The 21,803-nt window shown below is 52.2% G+C and overlaps 1 protein-coding gene across 3 annotated transcripts in view; it reads right to left on the reverse strand.

Annotated features, from left to right (window-relative positions):
* SMG6 (SMG6 nonsense mediated mRNA decay factor) overlaps positions 1-21,803 on the reverse strand; it is a 234,536-nt gene that overhangs the window by 11,748 nt on the left and 200,985 nt on the right. For all 3 annotated transcript variants that reach the window (XM_068530486.1, XM_068530488.1, XM_068530487.1), the window contains 2 exons: positions 10,327-10,503; positions 6,446-6,592 (listed from right to left, as the gene is read on the reverse strand). In XM_068530486.1, the coding sequence (XP_068386587.1) occupies positions 6,446-6,592; positions 10,327-10,503 (324 nt within the window). The remainder of the gene's footprint in view (positions 1-6,445; positions 6,593-10,326; positions 10,504-21,803) is intronic.

Consider the following 21,803-nt stretch of genomic DNA (forward strand, 5'->3'; position numbering starts at 1 on the left):
TCGGTGGGGAGAGCGCCAAGTCCCCACTCACAGCCATGGGATGCTTGGGGAGAAGGGGGAAGCATGCTGCTGTGGAGTTCAGAGGCCGGTAGTGAGATTTATTTTTGTTTGTATGAGCAAAAGGCTGCAGAAGCCTCTGGTGGGGGTGAGGGGGGGTGCAACTGGAATGCTGTGATTCAGACGGACTGGCCCTGGCCTGGAGTCAAGCGTGCTGACCCGGAAGGAGAGTTCCATAGGAACCCTTCTCACTGCAGCTAAGGCTGGGCCACAGTGGTCCTTGGACAGAGAGCTGGGAATCCTAGGAAAGCAAGGACATGTTGAATCAGACCAGTGGCAATAAGGACCATAAAGTCAGAAAGTGTGAAGAAGAAAAGAACTTAATTCTGCTTCTGGAAGGCGCTAAGTAACCAACGTTCTCTGAAGGACGGAGGCATCCTTGAGCAAGGTGGTGGGGAACTGGGAAAGAGACAGTCCACAGTAACATCTGACGAGGAAGCTAACAGGCTTGGGTCCCCAGGAAGGGCTCTTTCACAGGTTAAGTTCCTTCTTCTAGATGGTGGGAATGATTTGGGGATGCCTGACCCTTTTGGAAATTGAGACACTGAGAATTACAAATAAAGGTAATGCAGTTAGCTCACACGGGAGTTGTGGAACCTGAAGAACTCAGATCACAAAGCAGAGCCAGTTCAAGAGAAGGCCTTCTTAGGTCTTCCTTCTGCGTAGAGCTACAAAGGGAGTGTAGCTGCTTCCCTCCCTCTACAGGGTGATGGAATCATTTATCCCTGGGCCTCTCTGGCCAGAGCAATGTCTTCACCAGAAATGAGAAGTCTGGTAACATAGCGAATTTCCACCCTCATCTTGTATGTGAAAGTATCTAGCTAAATGCCTGATACACGTATTAGTAACTTAACAAATTTCAGTTTCCTTTCTTTCTGCCCAACTCCATTTTTCATCTTTTATATATCCGTGGGGGGTAAATATCTGGGGAAACCACTAGGGAGCAGAGCTGGAGCTGGGGAGGGGTGAGGCAGTGCACTGCTGATTTCTATTATGAAACTCGTGGTACTCTTGGTGTTTTGGTTTTTTTTTTTCCTTTTTTCTTTAACTATGTAGAGGTATTTTTAAAAAACAAAAAATGGAAAAATGGAAATGAAATATTAATAGGAATAGCTGGTGAGATAACCACCAGCAGTGCAGACAGGCATTCCTTTTTTTTTTTTTTTGGCCGCACTGCGCGGCATGCAGGATCCTAGTTCCCTGAGCAGTGATCAAACCCGTGCCCCCTGCAGTGGAAGCGTGGACCACTGGACCACCGGGGAACTCCCAGGCATTCCTTCTTGAGCTGCAAAAACCAAAGGGCGCAGATTCTGCATTTGCTATAGAAAGCAGGCAGAGTCACTGGTTTCTGTAAGCATCTTCATTTGGGGTGGGTTGCTCATGGGAAAGTTTCTGCTTAGGATCCCTTCTCTGGATATCCAAAGTCAATACCACAAAGCTTAACACATACTTGCTATCTTTTTCAAGGTTATAATTATGATGATTTGCTTGCTACTTCTTACTGCCCTTTCTAGATAGACAGGGAATGGCAGGGCTAAGCATAACACCCCTGAGCTTGCTACAAGCAGCAGCCTAAGGGTATTCCAGCCAAAAGCCTGACCATTTCTGCAGGAGGACAGGACCCTGTGGATGCTGCTGGAACCAGGGAGGTGAGAATGGCTGGAGCAAGCTCTGGAATGCGCTGGAGTGGGGAGGGCGGCCGCCTGGCCCCACAGGCTGATGTGCTTTCCTGCCCTGGCGTGAACGTGCCCCTGCCCTGGTAGTGCGCTGGCTCCCGCCCTGTCTCCGACAGCTAGGAGCCAGGGCTGAGTGTCTGCCTTCCGCTAGATTCCATACAGGTGTGGGGGGCTCTGTGCATGCCCCATTGTTCCACAGCGCCCCCCCCCCCCCAGCTGGGTGGCAATGTGAATGGGCTGCAGCTATATTTAGAGTGAAACTCCTGGGGCTACCACAAAGGAGTGACTGCATCTTCAGGAGGGTGGGTGGGCGGGAAGGGGATAGGGGAGTGAAGCTATTTTCAGAACACATGTCATTGCTGGCTACAGAGCAAGACTGTGGCCATAATGCCGAGGGAAACAATAGCTGTGGCCAGAGGAAGAGCCTGTTATGTTTCAGGTGGGATGTTTGCAACTGCTCAGGAAACCTGACCCCGCCCGACAGCAGCACAAATCACAGCAAAGCCTCGTGGAGGCAGAGAGGAGGTGGGGACTCACAGGGCCAGGGCCAGGGTGAGGTGCCAAGAGGCCACGCCTCAAGCCCCGGAGGAGGACGGTCAGTGACTGCTTTGCCCTGAGGGCCTGGTTAGGAAAGAAACACTCCTGACCAGTGTCCCAGGCAAACCCTGTACCCTGCTCTGGTCTCTGGACGCCTCTCAAGAATGGCAACGGGAACGGAAAGAACTCGGGAGGAAAGCAGCAAGGTGGGCTCAACCAGCACAAGATGAAGAGCTGTCTCGGGCGACAGGCAAAGCCTGGGCTGAGCCGGAGAGTGCGGCCTCGAAGCCCTGGGTGGGCGGACTTGGCCCCCAGTGTCCGAGGCCTGCCGGGGCGCCGAGGCTCCAGCTGCACAGGTCCTGAGAGCTGCCCACACCCCTTTTCTGACCTCCAGTCGGCCCCCCTCACCAGCCTCTGTGCAACGCCGGAAGCAGGGAGGGACAGGCTGCGGAGGGAGGCCAGGCCTCACCTCCCCCATCCCACAGATGAGCTTAGGCCCGGGGGTCTCGGGGGGAGCGGGGAAGTGGGGGTGTGGCTACGGCCCCAGATCTCATTTGGACTTTACAGCCAGCATGGGGGCCAGGAGGATTTTTTTCAACCCCACCTTCACATCCCCTTCCCCAAACATGTGTGGTTCCTGTTTTGCTGCATCTGTAAAAGGCGCTGGGAGCTGGGGACTTGCCTTACACCTCTCGGTTAACACCCCTGGAGACTGATGGAGTTCGGAGCAGAGTAATTTACAGCCCATCTCTCCAATCTTAATTCACCCGATGCTCCTCTCTTCCTTATTGTATTAGTGTGACCCAGGTACCTGCCAACAATAATGGCCTCTCCAGCTAGGAGCCTCTCCCCCACTCCCAGGACAATTTATACCTTTTCCTTGGGATTTTCCCCCCTTAAATTAAACAAAAAGAGGAAAAAGAAGAAGAGGTTAACATGGGTTTGGAGCACTGCAGCCCCGTCCGTGGTTCTGGGCAGGGAGCCAATGGCCCGAGGGCACACACATGTGTGTGCTCTCCCAGAAGGGCCTTCACCGGCCCTGTTTTACAGCCACCTCGGCACAGACTCCAGGGTTCACGCATGTGGCCAGACAGATGTGTCTGGCTTACGTTCAAGGCTGGAAAATGAAGAATTATGGAAGCGAAGGGCCCCGGGCATTAAACAGGGGGTGGGGAGAAGGGAAGGGGGGAATTTCTTCTCTGCTGAGAAATCCTCCTGTGGCTGTGAGGCTGGAGGAAGAAGGCTGACAGGAGGCAGGGCCGCCAGCAGCGGTGCACGTGGGGCCTGTTCTTAAAGGGGCCACAGCAACCCCAGCCTGGACGGCCCGCAGCAGGCCATCGACGCCTGGCCTGAGCAGCCTGCTCCAAGGGAGCTGACAGGGAGAACCGGCTTCCGGGGCAGGAGCAGCTGCGGGCACCGGAAGCCAAGTCTCATACAAGGCCTCCGTCAGGTACCGCTTGTCACTGGAGAGGCTGGGCTGAACACGCTGCCTGAGACAGGGCCATGTCCCCTTGGTGCATGCTCCCACAGCATCTTGCACTTCCCTTTAGTCACAAGGCTCACTCACACTTCGAATCCCTGACTTCTCCACGCCAGTGGACACTCTGGGACAGGACTTCCTTGCTTCGCTCCTGTGTCCCCTCACCACCGGCCTGGTAGGTGCTCACCACCATTTCCTACACTGAGCGGAAGACACGTCCCTGATTCCAAGGAGTTCACAGTACGGCGGGGGGAACAAGTCCAGAAATAAGTGTAATTTGAGACGTGATATACGTTTCACAAATGAGGTATAAATCAGTGCCACAGGAACACTGAGCAGAGAGATGAATTCCTCCTGGGGGGGAATCCGGGAAGGCTTCACTGGGGAGATGGGGTTTCATCTGGGGATTGAAGGAAGAATAGAATTTCAACAGGTAACAGGAAATGTGGAGCAGAAAAAGGGTACTCGGGCTTGAGTGAAGAGCAGGAACAAAGACGTGAGAGTGGGAAAGGGCAGAGCTGTCTGGGGACAGTGGGTAGAAAGGAGGGTTAGTGTTGTGCAGGCAGGAGGGCTGGAGTGTCTGGACAGGCACTTTGCGTGCACTGTCTTTCTGAGGGAGTTGCTGTTACCACTTTCATCTGACAGATGAGGAAACAGGATCGAGGAAGTTAAACGATTTGCCCAATGTCATATAGCTGGTGAGGGCTCATGGGGGACGGGGGGAGAGGTTGGGAAAATAGACTGGGAACAGATGAGAAAGCCCTAGATGCCACAGTAAGGAAGTCGACTTTATTAGCCAAGCAAAGGCACTGATGATTCCTGAGCAGGGGAGTGGCTCTTTTGGGAAGAGAACGATGAAACCACATAAGGTGCGTTGCAGGCAGGGAGCCTGGCATGCAGACCGTGTACCACACAACTCCGGGAGCTGCATTCACAGACTACAAGGGAAAGAGGACCCCCCGGACTTGTGCAGTGCAGGCTTGCTGGCTCCGATCCAGTCAGTACCTGGACTAGAACGGCTGTAGCGGCAACGGGGATGGAGAAGGGGGGATAAACGAGTGAACAGACAGGATGTGATAAGAAATCAGGCACGAGGGGTTAACAGCCAGTGAGGAACTTAAGATGATGCTCTCGTTGCTACCATCTATGAACTCACGGAATGAGAAGACTTGCTGAGGGCCAACTCCACGTGCTGAGACTAAGAAGTAAGAGAAAGGGAGGAGGAGACCAAGTAACGAATGGTGGTGAGGAAGCCCAGGAGGGTGGTGTGGTCACCAGACAGAGAGGAGACGAAGGTCCTCGTGTGCTGAAGTGAGGCTGGAGGGAGGCGGCTTTGGGGTCCAAAGCTACAGGGAAGTCAAGTGTGATGAAGACCCGACAAAGGTACTTGGTGACCTCTGATGCAATCGCCTCTATAACTGCTGGGCTGAGAGTCAAGAAATGGAGGTGGGAGTATGGACAGAACTTTTGGGAAGACCGATGGTGAGGAAGAAAAGAGCTACCGGACAGGAAGAAAGACAGCTTGCAGACGAAGCTTCGAGGGCCACGACAGAGGTTCACACAGACTGCGCAAGGGTGGAGAAGGCAGCCACACCACAACGGCAGTGGTGCTGGCAGAGGCTTAATTCCAACTGGTAGACTCATATGAATACGCCTAAAGGACCATGGGTCCCAACTGGTATCCATTCCCCTTCCCAGGGCAGGGCTCTGTCTGATGAGCGGTCAGACTGCTACCAGATCACGGTGTGCCATGCACTATGCTGGGTGCTTTACGTGCACTGGCTCCTGTGGGCCTCACAGCTATTCCAGGTGGTAGGTGCTGTCACCAGTTTCACTCTGCAGATGAGGAAACAGGTTGGGAGAAGTTAAACAATGTGCCCAAAGTCACAAGGCTAGTAAGTGGCGGAGCCCAGCCTGATCAGGTCGGCCTGACCACATGCACTACGCTCCATGCCAAAGGCCAGAGGTGGCTGAAGAGAGCGCCGAAAACAGACATTCCTAAAGACAACTGACGCTTCCCCACGTATGCAGTTAGTCTTAAAGCAGGGAGCATGGCTGGCTATTCCTCGTCTGCCCCGCGCCCTAGATGAGAAGAAGTGAGCCTACAGCGCAGGAGTCAGACCTGGGAGAGCCATAAAGAAAAGCTTGTTGGAAGTGAAGGTATGGGTCCACGAGAGGGCTGATGGTGCAGGAATCCTTACGTGGCGATCGAGTAGTTTCTCCCTAGGGTTTAGAGTGCCCTGTCCAGAGGGGCTCAGCCATTAACGGTGGGAATCCAGACAAGCAGACTGTGGCCACGACACCGTCTCTCCCTGAGAATAGGTGCTCTCAACAGAGAATCCAAGAATCCACAGCTTTTCCGAGAGTGTCTGGACAACGTTCAGGGGAACTCTGAAACCCCTGAAATTGTGTGAAAGGTTGGGTATGTGTGGTGTGTGTTCATAGATCATCAATGGGGGAGAAGTTTTCAGCAGATTCTGAGAAGAACCTGGCCCTGCTTGCAGCCCAGGAGGAGGGAGACTCCAGGCACCAAACCAGAATTTAGTGGCAGAGGAGGAAAACAGGTGGTGGAACCAGTCTGGACACTGCAAGACTTCCTGAGTGAGAGGGTCCTGCTCATCCCTACTCCCATCTCCTTCATGCCCTGTACAGACCACCAGCCACACGGGAACCACCCTCCCCAGGCAGGCCCCACCTGGATCTTCTCTTGGCGACGTTGCTGCTCCGCTATCTTCCTGGCCAGAGCCAGCTTCTTGGCCCGAAGCTCCCTGATGTCATCCTCGCCCCCGCTGCCTTCAGCCTCCGAATCTTCCTCAAAGTCTTCAATCACCACGTCCTCTTCCTTTGGCGGTGGTGCAGGCCAAGGGAGAGAGGAGACTGTGAGCCCACAGCACAGACCGGACCCACCCTTCCGTCCCTCCTGCATCCCAATCCAGGCCTATCTGGACCATTCCATGCACAGGGCCCCAAGGTGTGTGCTTCCCCCAGCTCAGGCAGAGGCAGGTCGAGGGAAATTGTCATGCTTCTCCCCCGGTAACTGCTCCCCTTTGCGCTCCAGGGCCCTCCTCTTACAGACTCACAGATCCACACCCTATCTACTTCCATGCCTATACTCATAGCCCTTCCTTCTTTGCACACACTCAAAATGTCAAACTTTGGGCCCATTTTCATTTTGAAATTCACCAAAGGGGAAAACAACAGAGAAAGTTAAACCACCCAATTTAAGTCTAATTCATGCTAACGATCGGATAGGAATCATTCTGGCCAACAGCTGGGAGCTAGGCATGGAAGCTCCTCTGCCCCAGACGGCGTCAGGGAGCAGATGCTGTAGCTCAGCAGACCTTGCCCTGGTTTCTTTTTAAGACCACAGCCTGGCGGTGCGGGGGCTGGGGGCCCCATGATAGGAATTCACATGCCATGACCTTGCTCAGCTGCCCTCTGGGGGCCTGCACAGACTGGGAGATGGTTGGCTAGCTTAAGGAGTCTCCTGCCAGGCTGGTGGAGCCTTCCCCAGGGATGGCACCTCCCTGCTTGCAGCCTCAGCTCTTAGAAGCCACTACTCCCCGGGTGGTCCCAGGCTCCATCTCTCACTCTCTCACTTTTGGCCTTGGTCAGTAGAGAACATGCAGCTGCCCAAGAGAGTTTCCTTTGAGGGACAGGGTTAGCACGGGTAATAGGGGGTGACTTAGTAGGAGAAGATTCCTGGGTCTGAATGTTAACTGGATGATAATAATGACAATGATTATGACAATAACGGCTACCATTCACTGAGTGCTTATTATGAGGCCAGGTACCAGGCCAAGCATTTTCCGTGCATTAACTCATTTAATACAATAGTCTGTACATAGATGCTATCATCATCCCTATTTTATAAATGAACAAACTGAGGTCTAGAGAGTTAAACAATTTGCTCAAGGTCACGAAGCTAGTAAGTGGCAGAGCAGGGATTCACACCTTAGTGAGTCTGATTCCAAAGTCTGTGCTCCTACCAATAACACCAAGCAGCACAGGTGCGGTCCTGGATCTAGATGGTAAGCTCAGACCCAGCCCTTTGCCAGGTCTCCCACAGACTCACAGGGATCCTGTTCCATACAGACTCTCTCTCCTCTAACCGTCCATCTCAATGATATTCTGAAGGACTCTCTTTGCGGCAAGTGGTTAGCAAGAGTGCGTGACTGGGTCGGTGACGCTTTGTCTTAGGAGTAGAATCTAGGGGTGGGAAGACAGGTGTTCTGGCAGCATCCTTAAGGAAATGGATTCTGTTCTGCTCATGAAGAATGATGTCTGAAGAAACAGCTCCCCCTTCCTCTCCCAATCAGCTTAAGGGACTCAGTCTTGCAGTTAGGAGAGATGAGATCTCGGGATGGCGCCAGAACTGCCACTATCCTAAGAGGTCTCAGGGGTCTGGGATGCTGTCCGCAGTCACCACTCATCTGACAACGCGCGGGCTCTAGTGTCACAGGGCCCACTTCCAGAGAGGCCCAGGCCGTGGGAAGGAGGAAGACTCTCTCTGCACATTTACTTCCTGTTCGTGGGGTTAACCTGGACCAGAGTAAGTGGAGTAGGGTCCCTGGCTGGTCTGTGGGGGACACTGCCCCTGCCTGCTCTGACCAGGGATACACAGGGTTATCATGGGGTTTGGACTGAGCCTGACTGAGGTCAAAAGAGGGTCAGCGAGGCTTGTCTGAGGTTGGCTCAGCTCTCATAGCAAACGAGGAAGTGCAGGGTTGTGAAATTACACAGACCAGGGTAAGTAGGGTTTCCCAGGGGCCACTAACATAACGGAACCCAGGAGGCTCGTGGGAAAAGGAAGAAGTGGGCAGCATGGCATGGGTCACAACCTTTGTCTGGTCAACAAGCCTAAGAAGGAGGGAGAGAGAGTGTGGCGCAGCCAAGATCTGGGACCGAGAGCTGGTCTGTTCCTTGTGAGAGTGGAGGAGCCCCTCCCTCTGGGCATCGCCTGCTTCCCTGGATTTGGTCCTGCAGGCTCCTCGGGCCAGGGGACATCTCTTGCAGCAACCCTGGAGAGCCACCTTGCTCACCTTCTACCGCCCGCCCCAGCCTTAAAGCGCGAGTGAGAGAGCTGACCAGGGCGCTACCCCACCCACGCTTCCCTACACGGTGCCCAGGGCTCGGGTGGCACTGCGCTGTCCTGCCTGAAGCCTGGACACCTCGATGGCTTTAGCAACCTCACTGTCTCCTCCCATACTGACAGCTCATTCTTTTCCGTTACTCCCTGCCCAGGTTTCATCTGGAGAGTCTGGAATCATGGGCTCAGCTTTATCCCTGGAACCACCTCTATCCTGTGTCATCAGGGGTGGGGTGGGGTTCTCCAGCTATTCTAATGAAGCCCGTCCAAGATTTTGCTGCTCTGAAGACTCTGAACCAAAGGTGGCCACTCTATCACTGCTTCAGATCACCAACGACAGCTTCCAGCTGACATCTGGCTTCCCTGGCCTGCTGCTGATTTCATCCCCACACCCCACCCTGCTCCACCAGGCGCTTGAGACTGCTGCAGGCCAAATGACTGTGTTGGCCTACGGGTGACCTGGCCTCTGGCTACAGTCGCTTGCATCCCTTCCTTGAGTCCCATGTTCTTTCCCACCTAAGTCCCCTCTGTCTATAATGGGGCAAAAAGAAGGAAAGAGTCAACCATCAGGCAAAGTGAGCTATGTGTGCATACACACCCAGACACCCACACCCAGACACATAGCAGGGCAGCTGGCAGCAACAGTAAGCACAGTAAACGCACGCAGGCACCGAAACCGTCCACACTCACATTTACTCAGAACCCACAGACAGCAGGGAAGCTGGCAGCAGTGTTCAACTTACACGGACACACAAACCCACTGTGCACAGAACCACGGTAACAATCACCCCCAGAAAGATACATACACGTACGGCAAGGCAAATGTCAGCGGGGTTTGGCAGGGGTGGGCACTCAGGCTGGCACGAGCGCACGCGCGCGCGCACACGCGCACACACACACACACACACACACACACAGTCTGGAGTGAAGCAAGGGCTACAGGAACAACCAAGGGCAAACAAACAAGAGGAGAATTCCTTAATCACATCAGGATGTGCAGGAGGGAGGGTGGGAGGGAGCAACGGAGGGAGGGTAGGCCAGGGAGGGGGTGATTTTCCACACGGGGCCAGCAATGTCAGCTCTTCCTGTACGTGTGCTGGAGGCTGCAGTTCAGGCCTGTGCTGCACTGAGCTCCACACATCCATAAACTTGATCCTCGGCCTGAACCCTAACATCCCAACTCCCTTTCCTAAGCCTCCAGAGCTGCACATTATTAAACTCTTTCTTTCCCTCCCTTCTCCTCCACTGCAACATTAAAAAGAAGCATCTGGAACTCGTAGCAGAGCGAGATGGGGGCACCGGGGTGGGACTGGCAGGAAGGGGCACCAGCAGAGTGCACTCTTGAGAAGCTGGCTGGTCACGTCAACATCGCCACCGCTCTGAGTGGTTATAAATAACCAGGGGTAGAGGCTGAAGCCCGGGCAGAGCAGCGCTGGGGGGATGGGGGAGCCTTCCTTCGGCCACAGCGGGCTCTTCCCGCATTGTACCTCATCTTCCAGTTGTTTTCCCTCTTGGCTTCCCATTTCCTTTCCCATGGTGTCTGGGACGGGTGCCACTGACACATATTTTCCACCCTTGAATGCCAGCAGAGGCTCTTCTTGTCCACAAAGGGCTTCCAGAAAATACTTCAGCACTGTGACCCTTTTGCAGTCGGCTGCAATAACCTACAGGGCGAGAGGGAGAAGAAAAACAGCATTTTCTGAAAGGGAAGATGAGAGACTTTGTTTGTTGGCTGAGGGGCGCACGAGAAATGTGTCCACTGGGCAGGGAAGGCGGAGAGAGTGAGCGGGAGTGCGTGCGTGTGAGGTGAGGAGGAGGGCCGAGACCCTCTGAAGGAAGACAGCACCATCTCCCCTTAGGTCACCTCTCGGGGAGCAGACAACCCCCGGACCAATGACAGGTGTCCTCTGGGGTTTCGCCTTTCTTTTGCTCAAGCCCTGATATGAAAAAAGAATAAATTAAAAGTCTTCCAAGTTTGGTGTCTAGCTGATAGAAGGAAGGGTGGCATGTAAAATACTGGCTGTCACAGAACATAGCTCGCTGGTACCCTCACTGCCGCTCTCCATTCTTCTCCCAGCTCCCCTCTCGCCAGACTCCCAAGAGGAGAACTTTCAGCCTGAGTGTGAAATGAATGATGAGGGCTTTCTTGGCTGCTTCATTTCACTCAGGTCATTTTGGGTTTCCCCTGACAGGTTCCTGCCCCACCTAAGAGCTTCTTACGCTGAAGAGACTGGGGTCCGGCAGGAAATTGTTGTCAGGAGAAGGGAGACAGGCAAAGCAGGTGGGCGTGTGTGTGGGGAGTGTTTCACCAAGCTCTGCTCCTCCAGGGGTTTAGGCCATCCTGCTCCCATGTGGCCACGTCAGCACATAAGCCAGTGCTGTCAGAGAAGCTGGGGCTGATTTAGCTAAAATGAAATTCAGTATCTTGAGCAATCATCAAATTTGTTAAGTGGCTCAGAGAAAGTTTCCATAGTCACCCTGTCTGGGGTCCTTCTCCTGCGAGACCTGCAAACCCACCTGCTTTGCACCTTCTCATGCCCTACTCTTCATCCCTGGCCTCTGGGGTCCTCTCCTCCCTTCTGGGAGGGCGCTCACCAAGGGAGAAGAGGGGGCCATTTGATCTGGAGCTCACAAGTGGTGAAGGCCGTTCCCATAGGGAAACACTTCAGTGGCCAGATATGTCACAGGGTGGCAGCCCCTCCATCATCACCGACTCTAGCCCCTGCCCCTCGACCCCCAAACCCCATGCTTCCCATCCTGTCACATGACAGGGACTTCCCTGGCTGTATCACACAGTAAAGTAACTAACTTGGAGACTGTCTTTGATTGCTTGCTCTTTGTTTCACAGGTGCATTTGTTATCGCCCGCGCATGGATAATAACTCCACTGGTGGCAGAGACTACATCTCATACTTCCCTGGCAAGGGGTGCTAAGGACAAGCAGGGCACTCAGGAGGTTTACAGTAAGGGCTGACAGGCACAGGGGAGCTTGGCTGGGTACCAGAGGGAGCAGATGAGGCAGGTGTGATCCAAGTCCTCCAGGAGACGTGGAAATGAGCTCCCCTCTGGCAGCTGGCTGGCCAGGGAATGTGCAGCACACAACTGTCAAGCCTGCGCTCCATGACTCCGTCCTCTGCCACCTCTCCCAACCTCGGAGTGGACCCCCCCCTTGCCCCACCAATGGCCTTGATAACAACTGAGGCCTGAATCGCAGGCTAAGTACCTCGACCACCTGAGAGGCTAAACCAAAAGGTGCTCAGCTACCCAGAAAAGGCTTAGGAAAGGACAGCTGTCTTGAGCTTGGGGTGCCCAGTCCTGTGCTTAAAAGGAGGAAAGAAGCGCTTGTTGGGCCAGGGCAGGTAACCATGGGTTCCATCGCGTGTATTCAAACATGTGATGAGGAAGGCTAGAAATACAGAAGCAGGGGCTAAAAGGCATTAAAGAACAGAGCTGAAATGAGTAATAGCCTGGCAGGCAGCACGCACAGTGGCCTCCCTGCATCCCCAGCCTCTCACTTGCAGAGGAAACTTCTGCATTTCCACAAGACTGCCAGTTTCCTCTCAGTGGTCTAATTTTAACCACCTTGTCGTTACAGTGTGTGTCAGCCACCTGACCCCACTATGACCTCTGACCTTATGCCCCAGTTACTGCTTGCACTATGGATAATTATGTAATGGGTCCAGGACTTTCCTTTTCGGTGTGAGGCTGCTGTCACTGAATGGAGAGGAGGTGGGGGTTAAGGGGTGAGAGGAGGACAGAGGAAAACCTTACAGTGGTCCTTGGCATCACCTGGATGGTGAGAGGTATGCTGGCACTCCTGCTGAGTGTGCTGCAGAAATCTGCCCAGGAGAGGAGAGTGTGCCCATGGGTGTGTGTGCTGACAGGCGGGCAGAATTCCTGCTGTTAGGGCATGGGCTGGATGGCATGCTGAGTGGCTCAGGAAGAAAGGGTGATTCCTGGCCAAGGGGGAGAAAGGCCACATGTGTGGACGTGGGTCTCCTGGAGACGGGGATTTCCAGGGCACAGCAGGACCCAGGGATGCAGACATCCTGAGCCTGCCTGCGGCACATCCTTAGAGGATCAGGGGGAGCTGTTATTCACGTGGACACCAAAACAAAAAGGAGTGCCACCTCCCTCCCCGGGCCCCTGCTCCCTATTTTAGTTTTCACTCTGTTTGGAAGGAACCTGATTTCCGGGGGATTTTGTCTGCTATGGCCATCAGTTCCTCCCTGAGGGCAAAGGAACTCCTGGATGATTCTCAAAAGGGCTTTGATCCAGCGGGGTCTCTGAGTGGGGTGTAGAAAAGAATTCTACATGTTTGGAGAGAAAAGTCACCCAGCCTTTTGGAAGAGTGTCCTCGCCTTTGCAATCCAACTAGCAGGGAGGATAGCTGATGTTGTATGGTCTCCTTAGGTTTCAAAGTGCAGGATGGAGTGAGGAATGGGGTTTGAGCTACTGAGGAGATGCGGGGACTGAGGGGCAGAAAGTCTAGGGCTTGTCCGGGGCACAGAGAAACCCTCGGTCTCCAGCCTGCCGGCCTGTCTGCTCAAGCATTGTGCTCTCAGGTGGGAGGAATCAGCCCAGCGGGGTGGATTCCTCCTAGACAAAGCCTCCAACACTTGAGTTGGGGGAAAAAAACCCAGTTTGAATATGGTTAATAAGGGGTATCACGAAGGAAGGCGCCCTTTAAACCATTCACACAGAGCCAACTCCAAGATGGTCTCTGTCTGGCCAAGGAGGACTTCCTGGTAGGAGAGGGGTTAAAGCTAGGCTCCCGGCTCAGAGAGGAAGGAGTCCAGATGAAGTCTATGACATAATCCCCACAATAGCTCTGTTCATGAGAACATTTTTCCATTCTATATCAATGAAAAACAGAGAATGTAAGTGGTATGTACATTGTAGCTCTGGGCAAATTCTAGATTCTCTAGAGGAGAAGGATCTGGGCTGCAGCGGCCTCCTTCCTGGGCTGTTAACAGGTGGGGCTGGCCAGGGGCTAGAGCTGAGTAAAAGGGCTGCTGGCCAGGGAACACCCGGGTAACCTGAGACCCGGCACCTTCTCAGGGGCAGTCACGGTCCTTCTGGAGAGACTCACTGTGTAGGAGACCATTGGGAGCTGCAAAGTTGATGGTCCAGTCAGCTCTGAAAGAAGACTGGGGCTGTGGGTCAGGGAAGGGCTGAAAGAAAGGCGCCCAGAGAAAGCCCCTCTCCCTCCCCCTGAAGACGACCTGAGGCAGTGTGCCCCATCGGCGGGAACTGAAACCTCTAGCTTCAGGGCTCCAGCTACCACCCGGATCAGGTCCACACGCAAAGAACCAAGCAGAAAGGAAAACTGAAAGTGAGATGTGGCAAGGCGATGTGGGAGCCTGGCCTGTCACAGGCTCAGTTCCTTAGACAGAGAGAAAGTGAGCATGCACATGGTAAGCAGAGGCTGGCACTTAGAGGAAGGTTAGGTCCTGAGGAAAGCAGGAAGAAACCTCTAGGGCAGGAGAGAAGAGGGAAGGCAGTCTGGGGTATCTTAGCAGTGGGCCAGTGGATGAGAAAAGAATGTTGTTCTCTGAAAACTGGTGACTTTCTACAGGCACTCGGCAGAGGACCAGCCCAGCCTGGGCAGAAATGCCTAGGAAGGAACAGAAAAAGAGGTCCAAGCAGTCTTATGGAAGGTGGCGGAGGGAGAGAGAGAGAAAAGGAACTGAGCACCAGGTATCACAGACGGATGTTAAGTGGCAAGACTTAACACCAGCCATGAGGAAGGGAGAAGAGCCCTGATCCAGCCAGGGAACAGGAGGGAGGGGTCAGAGAGATGAAGCAGGCCTCTGGATGCAAGCTCCAGGGAACGATGGACTCACTCCATCTTTACTGGGTCCCTATTCAAACAGGCCTCCTGGAAGGCACAAACACTACAGTGGCTGGTTAGATTTTGCAAAATTTCTTTTTCTGAACTTTTGGTTTGGGGGAGTCAGAATTTAAATTTGCACTATCAGCCAGTTCGATTATTTTCTGGTTTAAAAAGTCCTGCTTGCTACTGCTCCTCTGGTTACAGAGAAAAATCACACGGGTTTTTCCCCTACAAACTCCAGTTTACAGGTTGTTTTTCTTGCTTCTCTAAATGGTGCCAATTATTCTCACATTTGTTGAAACCTTCAATCAAACTTTATAGCTTGTTAATTTTACAGAATGTCCTTACAGCAAATAAGATGCAGACAGAAAAGTGAAGTCTTGCTGAAATTATTAAGAAATCTTAAAATAGCCTACAAATCCATTATCAAGCCTGGTAAAATACAGGCTGCTTGGCTGGCTTCTGAGGTCAATTAGCAATGGGTTAATAATCATCTCCAATGAGCCCAGCCTACAGGATTGGCTACAAGAAACTGAACTCAGACTAAAGTGTTTTCACAAACTGAGAACCCTCTAGTTATACACGACTCGCCTTCACAGGAGACTGAAGGGTGGGTAGGACAATTCTGTAGTGGCCAAGGGTGGGTCAGCCTGAGAAGAGGTCTGCCAATGAAAGTTCAGACACAGGGAATCCTCTGGAGCTGGAGGACAGAGGAAACAGTTTATTCACATTCCTGGAGGAGGGGCTTCCAGGCAGGAGGGAAGCTGGCCACGAGGATGCACATTCACTCTGAAGACAGAGGCAGTAGCTTATGATGGGGAGACAGACACTCCCAGCCTAGATGAATCAGGACGACTGGTACTGATTTGTTGAGAGGGTCACAGGTCAGAGGGGAGAGAAAGAAAGAACCTGGCAGGCACTGAATGACAAAGTGGACAGGGAGAAAAGGCATGGATCCTTGTGCCAGACACATCCTGACAAGCCCCGGGTACCCTGTCCAAGGGCATCCACTCAGCGGGTCACTTGTTCCCCGTCCCTGCAGCAGCAGGACTGCATTTCTTTGCAAGGCAGCTAAGCACAGGCTTGCCCTCAGTCACTTTTGATCCCAATGTCCAGACTCAGCCGTCCCTAGTCCTAGTGCCAGTTGAGGGGTCAGTGGGTCACAAGATGAAATGCTAACATCGTCGGCCAACCCACCCCGCAGTAGCTATACCACTCCACGTGTCTGGTCCCAAGAGCTGTGTTTTCTTCTTAGCGGAGGCAATGTGGGCTGTTACCAATCAGCTGGCAATGCACAGATGCCTGTTCAGAGTGGATGGCAGCCTGCTAGCCCCACCCATACCTCCCCCCACCGTGTGTGTGCGCGCGCACGCACTGGTCTTAAGTGTCCTAGAGGGGCGGTGGGTGGGAACTGGCAAATGGTTAGGTGGGAAGATTTGGTGGGGGTGGGGGAGAGGCTACTCCATTATTTTTATTGAAGATTCCAAAGGGTAGGGGTACTGAGAGGGAGATTATGTTCACACTGGAAGGAGAGTTGGGAAACCAGAGGAGATGTGGAGCATACACTGGTGGTGAGAAGGTAAGTACAGAAGGAAAAACAGGTCCATTCTGGGAAGAGGCAAGCTTAGGCAATACAGGGGGTCGGTCAAGAGCCTGGGCTTCCTAGTCAGAGATCAAGAGTTCAAGTGTTAACTGCCACTTCCTAGCTGTGTGTCCTTAGGCAAGTTACTTAATGTCTCTGAGCCTCGGCTCAAGTCGTTTAAAAGAGATAATGTACACCAAATATTTAGCAAGGTGTCAGGGCTCAGAAAGTGCTAAGTGAATGAGTGGCTATTATGTTTTTTCTTCTTTGCTGCCTCACTCTGCTCAGAGACAGGAGAGGTACTCTGCCTGACACCACTGAGATGTGTGGAAGCCAGGCTCAGAGGTAAGGAAGGAAGCATGGGGCAGACACACAGCCTAGGGCTGAGGGGAAAGGCCCTGGAATGCTCACCTGGCTGTTGAAGCTGCTGAAATAGTTTATTTTGAGCTAAGGTGTTGGATCCAGGTTGCTGGACAAGCCAGTTGGTGGAGGGAAGCCCTGGCCTCTCTGCAGCTGCCCCCTTCCTATTCTCTACAAAGATTCCTGGACCTAACCATGGGCATGCGTGCATTCTGCAGGACTCCAGAGGGGCCCCCAGGGCATGGGCTGTAGGACAAGCCCGGCACTAAGGCACACATCAGAAGTAAGGTCCTGCAGTGGACATCACAACCACCTTGCCCATCTGGCCCCTTCACACTGGGGCGTGGGCGGCGACTCTGCCTCTGTTAATGGCATCCTCCTTACATGAGACCAGCTGGATCCTTGCTCCAGGTCTTTCAATACAAGAGAAATGATGAGAAAATCCTCTTCATGCTCTCAGGTGGTATTTTCTACCCACCTGAATTTCCTGAGCTTGGACATTCTAAACAAAGGCAGAGAGGAGTCTTGGCTCTCCTGGGCAGAGGACAGCGGGCTCTTCTTGAACTGTTCCCTCATGGAAAGAAACTGTTTTTTTCTGGAGCTCTAAGCTCCGGCTGCACGAGCAAGGTGCATTCTCAACAGTGAGGGCGTCGTCGAGAGCAAGCTATAGGCAGCAGTAGCTCGGGCTGCGGTCCAATCTGCTTCCCCTGCAGAGGCTCTGAGAGCAGCCACCCGCACTGGCAGGGGCTGGGCGGATACTGGCACTGCCAACACAAGCCTTTCAGGTCTGGCTGGCTTCAGCTGCTCTGAAACCTGGAGCACAGGCACTGGGGCCCTCACTCACTAACCAGCAGGGGAGGCTACGAGCTCAGCCCCTGGGGAGGAAAGGCCTGAGTCTGTCTCAGTCTGCAAATATCCACATGCAGTCTGTTTCTACACTGCCGGTTTAGTTCTGGGCCAGGAGCACTGTCTCTTGTGCTCTGGTCGCTCTGAGCCACTTTCTTATTTGCCTTCCAGACAGCCAGGATCAGGAGCCGCCCCTTAGGTTCGTGTGCAGCCTCCTTCACCCGATCTGTTCCTAGTTTTATTTATCTTATGTGCGTGGAAGAATGCTGAGACCTGCAGCATTCAACACATCCAGTCAACATTCAATTCAACAAATATTTACTAGGTGTTTACTGTGTGCACTAGGGCCCGTTCTAGACCCTGAGGATTCAGCAGGAGGGGGGTGGGGCACATTCAGAGCAGGTGCATCAAAGACTCCCAAGAGAGAAATACACCCTCTCCCCCGCCCCCATTACCTACAGCACTCAAAAGGGCAGAGTTCTCATTCCTCTTCTCCTTCAAGAGAGGAGGAAGAGGCAGCCCGGGGAGAAGAAAAGCTCTTTGTAGAGACTGGGCACACTGCTCCTTTATCCCTTTCAGGCAGATAGGTCCTGAGGCAGTGGGGATGGAGAAGTCCCTTGGGCTCAGCCTTAGTACCAGATGAAATCCCAATGTCTCTCAATGCTCTCCATGATCTGTGCAAGCCCTCCCCACTGTACATCACCACAGGCCTTCTTGCTGTTACTCCCTAATCCCCAACTCCAGGCCCAGGCAACCCTGCTCAACATTCCCCTGTGGGCCATTTGCCCCGCCCCGGCACCTCTGAGACTTTACAGATTATTCCCCGAACCTACCCAACCTACAAGGCCTTTACCTTTATGCAATCAATTCATTCCCTCACCTTCTTTTATGTTTGATAAAAAGTCTTTCTTTCCTTTTCTTTTTTTTTAATTAATTAATTTGTTGGCTGTGTTGGGTCTTCCTTGCTGCGCGTGGGCTTTCTCTAGTTGGCGGCAAGTGGGAGCTACTCTTCGTTGCGGTGCGCAGGCTTCTCACTGCGGTGGCTTCTCTTGTTGTGGAGCACGGGCTCTAGGCGCGCGGGCTTCAGTAGTTGTGGCTCGCGGGCTCTAGAGCGCAGGCTCAGTAGTTGTAGCACACAGGCTTAGCTGCTCCGCGGCATGTGGGATCTTCCTGGACCAGGGCTCGAACCCGTGTCCCCTGCATTGGCAGGCGGATTCTTAACCACTGCGCCACCAGGGAAGCCCAAAAAAGTCTTTCTTTTCAAGAAGTCATCGTCCAGCCCACCAGCCCACTGTCCACCAATTTTTCCTAAGGCCCTGCTATGTGACATGCTAGACATTTCGGGCACACAAGAGAGAATAAGGCAGATGCAGCCCTTGACACTTCACAGAACTTTCAGGCCATGGAGGGATTCCACAGTAACCTGGTACTAACCTCTTTCAAATCCCCAGTTGCCCCTCCAGCGCCTACGGGCTAGGCCTACACGTCCTCCTCTTCTCCGACCTCATTAGCAGCCCTCAACACCTGTATCACTTGGATGCCAGGAAGTGAGTTACCAGTCACTCAGAGCCACCCTAGAACCTCTGCTACAACATCTCCCAGTGATCCAACCCTTTCTTGAGTATGTCAGGTGGAAAGGATTCAAGACCCTGGGGAAGCTTTTAAAACCATCACCCCTTCGTGTTTAAGACACATATAAGTAATTTTTATTATTACATACTTAGCAGATTTTTTTCCCTATTAAGTTCCAGTCCTGACCATGCTGTATGAGAGGTCTGTTACTGTCTTGAGTCTCCAAGGGGTTCATTGCCTAAGCGGGAACCCATTCCACTTTTGGGCTTTTCTCGTCGGTGGAAATGTCTATCCCTTTTAAGCCCAAATCTGCCTCCAGTGCTTCTAATCCTGTTCTCTGGGCCACAAACAACTCTAACTCTGCTTCTACCTGACTGGCCTCCAATTTTTTGACGTCTGCTATGTTATACCTTCTCTAGGCTAAACAGTCCCACTTCCTTCCACTGTTCCTCACTTCAAGTGTCTCCTTAACATCCTGCTTACTCTTTCGCTAAGACTTTCACTGAGACGAATGTCTCCTGGAGGGAGTGCCCACGTGTGATTTAGCAGCCCCTCCTCGTTCTGTTCTGGACACCTCCGTGAATAGGCCCAAAAGCATACATTTTGTTGTTCACCACTTTGCCCTAATGACACATTGTGAGCTTTTAATCAACGAATCCCCAAAGTGTTTTCACATATGTGGCTAAATAATATCTTCGCCAACCGCCTGCAAGCCCTCCAGTAACTATTTCCTTTTATAACATTCCTTCACTCAGGTCTCCCTATGCTATAAAAAAAACCCTATTATTTAGTATTGTGCCGCACGCTACTTGCTGTGTGCAGCTGACTTTCTGGATAAAGTAGGATTTTACATTTATTCATATTTGAGTTCATGTAATTATTTACTTCTTTCATTGTAGCCTACCAAGTTCTCTTTGGATCCTCAATTTGTCATTGAGAATGTATTCCTTCTGAAGTTCATGACATCCACAAATTTGATCTGTTTATGCTTCGCAATATCTTTCTCCTATTAAGCTGTCCTGTTTTCTCTCCTGAGTAAGACTCTTGAGGACAGGCACTGTAATTTGTACGTGTGTGTGTGTGTGTGTGTGTGTGTGTGTGTGTGTGTATTTAAAGAAAAATCTATCTGCAGCATCTACTATACACTATGGGTAGTCGGACAACGTGGATGACTGATCATGGGAGGCTGACGGCAGCTTTGGGACCTTAGGACAATTCCAGAGGACATCATGATCGTGGAGGGGGTGCCAGCCACACTGTATACCGTGAATCACGCTCCTTGTGTTGTGCAATGCGAACACCCTGGACTGGCTACTCAGAGATGCTTTTTTCTGCTTCAGGTGATGCTCCCCACGGAGATTTAGGCTCCATAAGGAATGGTGCTCTCTTTTGACAGGCTGCCTACAGTTTCTAGTTTGAAATAAGATACCACAAGAAGCCAAGCTCTGGGCATGTTCTGCCTTGTCTTAACTGCAGGCTGCTGCCCCAGGGCAAGGTACAACACACCTCAGCAAGAGGTGAGACTTATCTTCTTCAAAGCACTGATGTCACGTTCTGAGAAAAAAATTACACCTGTATCTCGAGAATCCCCACAGCATATTAAAAATATGGTGAAGAGAAATTCTGAGATTAGGGCTGAGGTGTGAGGCCACTTTAAGTTGTACTTTCAGGTCCTACATCTAGAGTCCTGAGTCTCAAGTGGCCCACGCCTCATGGCTGGAGACAAGACAAGCTTTGCTAACTAAAGCTACTAGCTAAAGTCTATTTATAGTTTGATAAGGTGTAAGTAAGCCAAATGTCTGGCATATAGAAGAACTTCAATAAATATTAGTTCCCCTTTCTTTACCAATGAGCACTAAAAAGCATTTAAAAAACCACCTGCATCTGAATCACACAGCGAGCTTGTTAAACATGCAGATTCCTGGACACCACTTTGGACTAAATAAATTAGTTTTTCTGGGGACAGGGCCCCAGAATGTGTACTTTCAGTAAGTGTTCCAGGTACTTATGAACACTGAAGTTGTAGAATCACTGCTTTAAAGGCTAGAAGACTAAGTGAAGGTGGTCACAAGTTTAGTCCACTCTTCAAGTGCAACTCTAGCTAAGGTACAAAAGAACACGCTACATTTTTCACGGCAATTTTGGAATCTAGGAATCCTCAGCACCTTACAAAGCAGTTACTATTACATTCAGATAATGATAAGAGAGATGAAAAAATAAGTTAAATGAGATTTGAAGCCAGATGCAATGACTTCATAGGCCTGTGTTCTTGCCACCTCATCAGAGCCACTTCCTGCGAGAGCACCACTGGGGCTTCTAAGGCACAACAACAAAACCCGCCGCGTGCTCCTCTACCCTTCTCAGCCATGGCTAACACTAAGTGAACGGCTGCCAGTGCCAGGCACTGTGCCAAAAGCTGACATGCACCACCTCATCTAATCCACACAACAGCCCCATGAGGTAGGTGCTGTCAAATACCTCGATTTTACAGATGAGGAAATCAAGGCACAGAGAAGGTAAGTAACTCGCTCAACTTTAGGCAGTCGGTAAGTGGAGGGGCTGGAAGGTGCCTCTGCTCCTAACCAGCGTTCCAGCTGCCCACAGCTCTCGATGGGTCCAGAGCATCTGCCTGTGCTTCGGGCAGAGACTCTCACAGTCTCCACGAGGGGAAAGAGCTGATCATAAATTCAAAGGGGGCAGCCTCTTGCTGCCGATCTTGTGAAGACGGAACTCCTTCTGGGCTTGCTGCACTTCTCTTGGGCAGCTGAC

The sequence above is a fragment of the Eschrichtius robustus genome, chromosome 20 (genome assembly GCF_028021215.1).
Source record: "Eschrichtius robustus isolate mEscRob2 chromosome 20, mEscRob2.pri, whole genome shotgun sequence".
In the NCBI taxonomy this organism is placed as follows: domain Eukaryota; kingdom Metazoa; phylum Chordata; class Mammalia; order Artiodactyla; family Eschrichtiidae; genus Eschrichtius; species Eschrichtius robustus.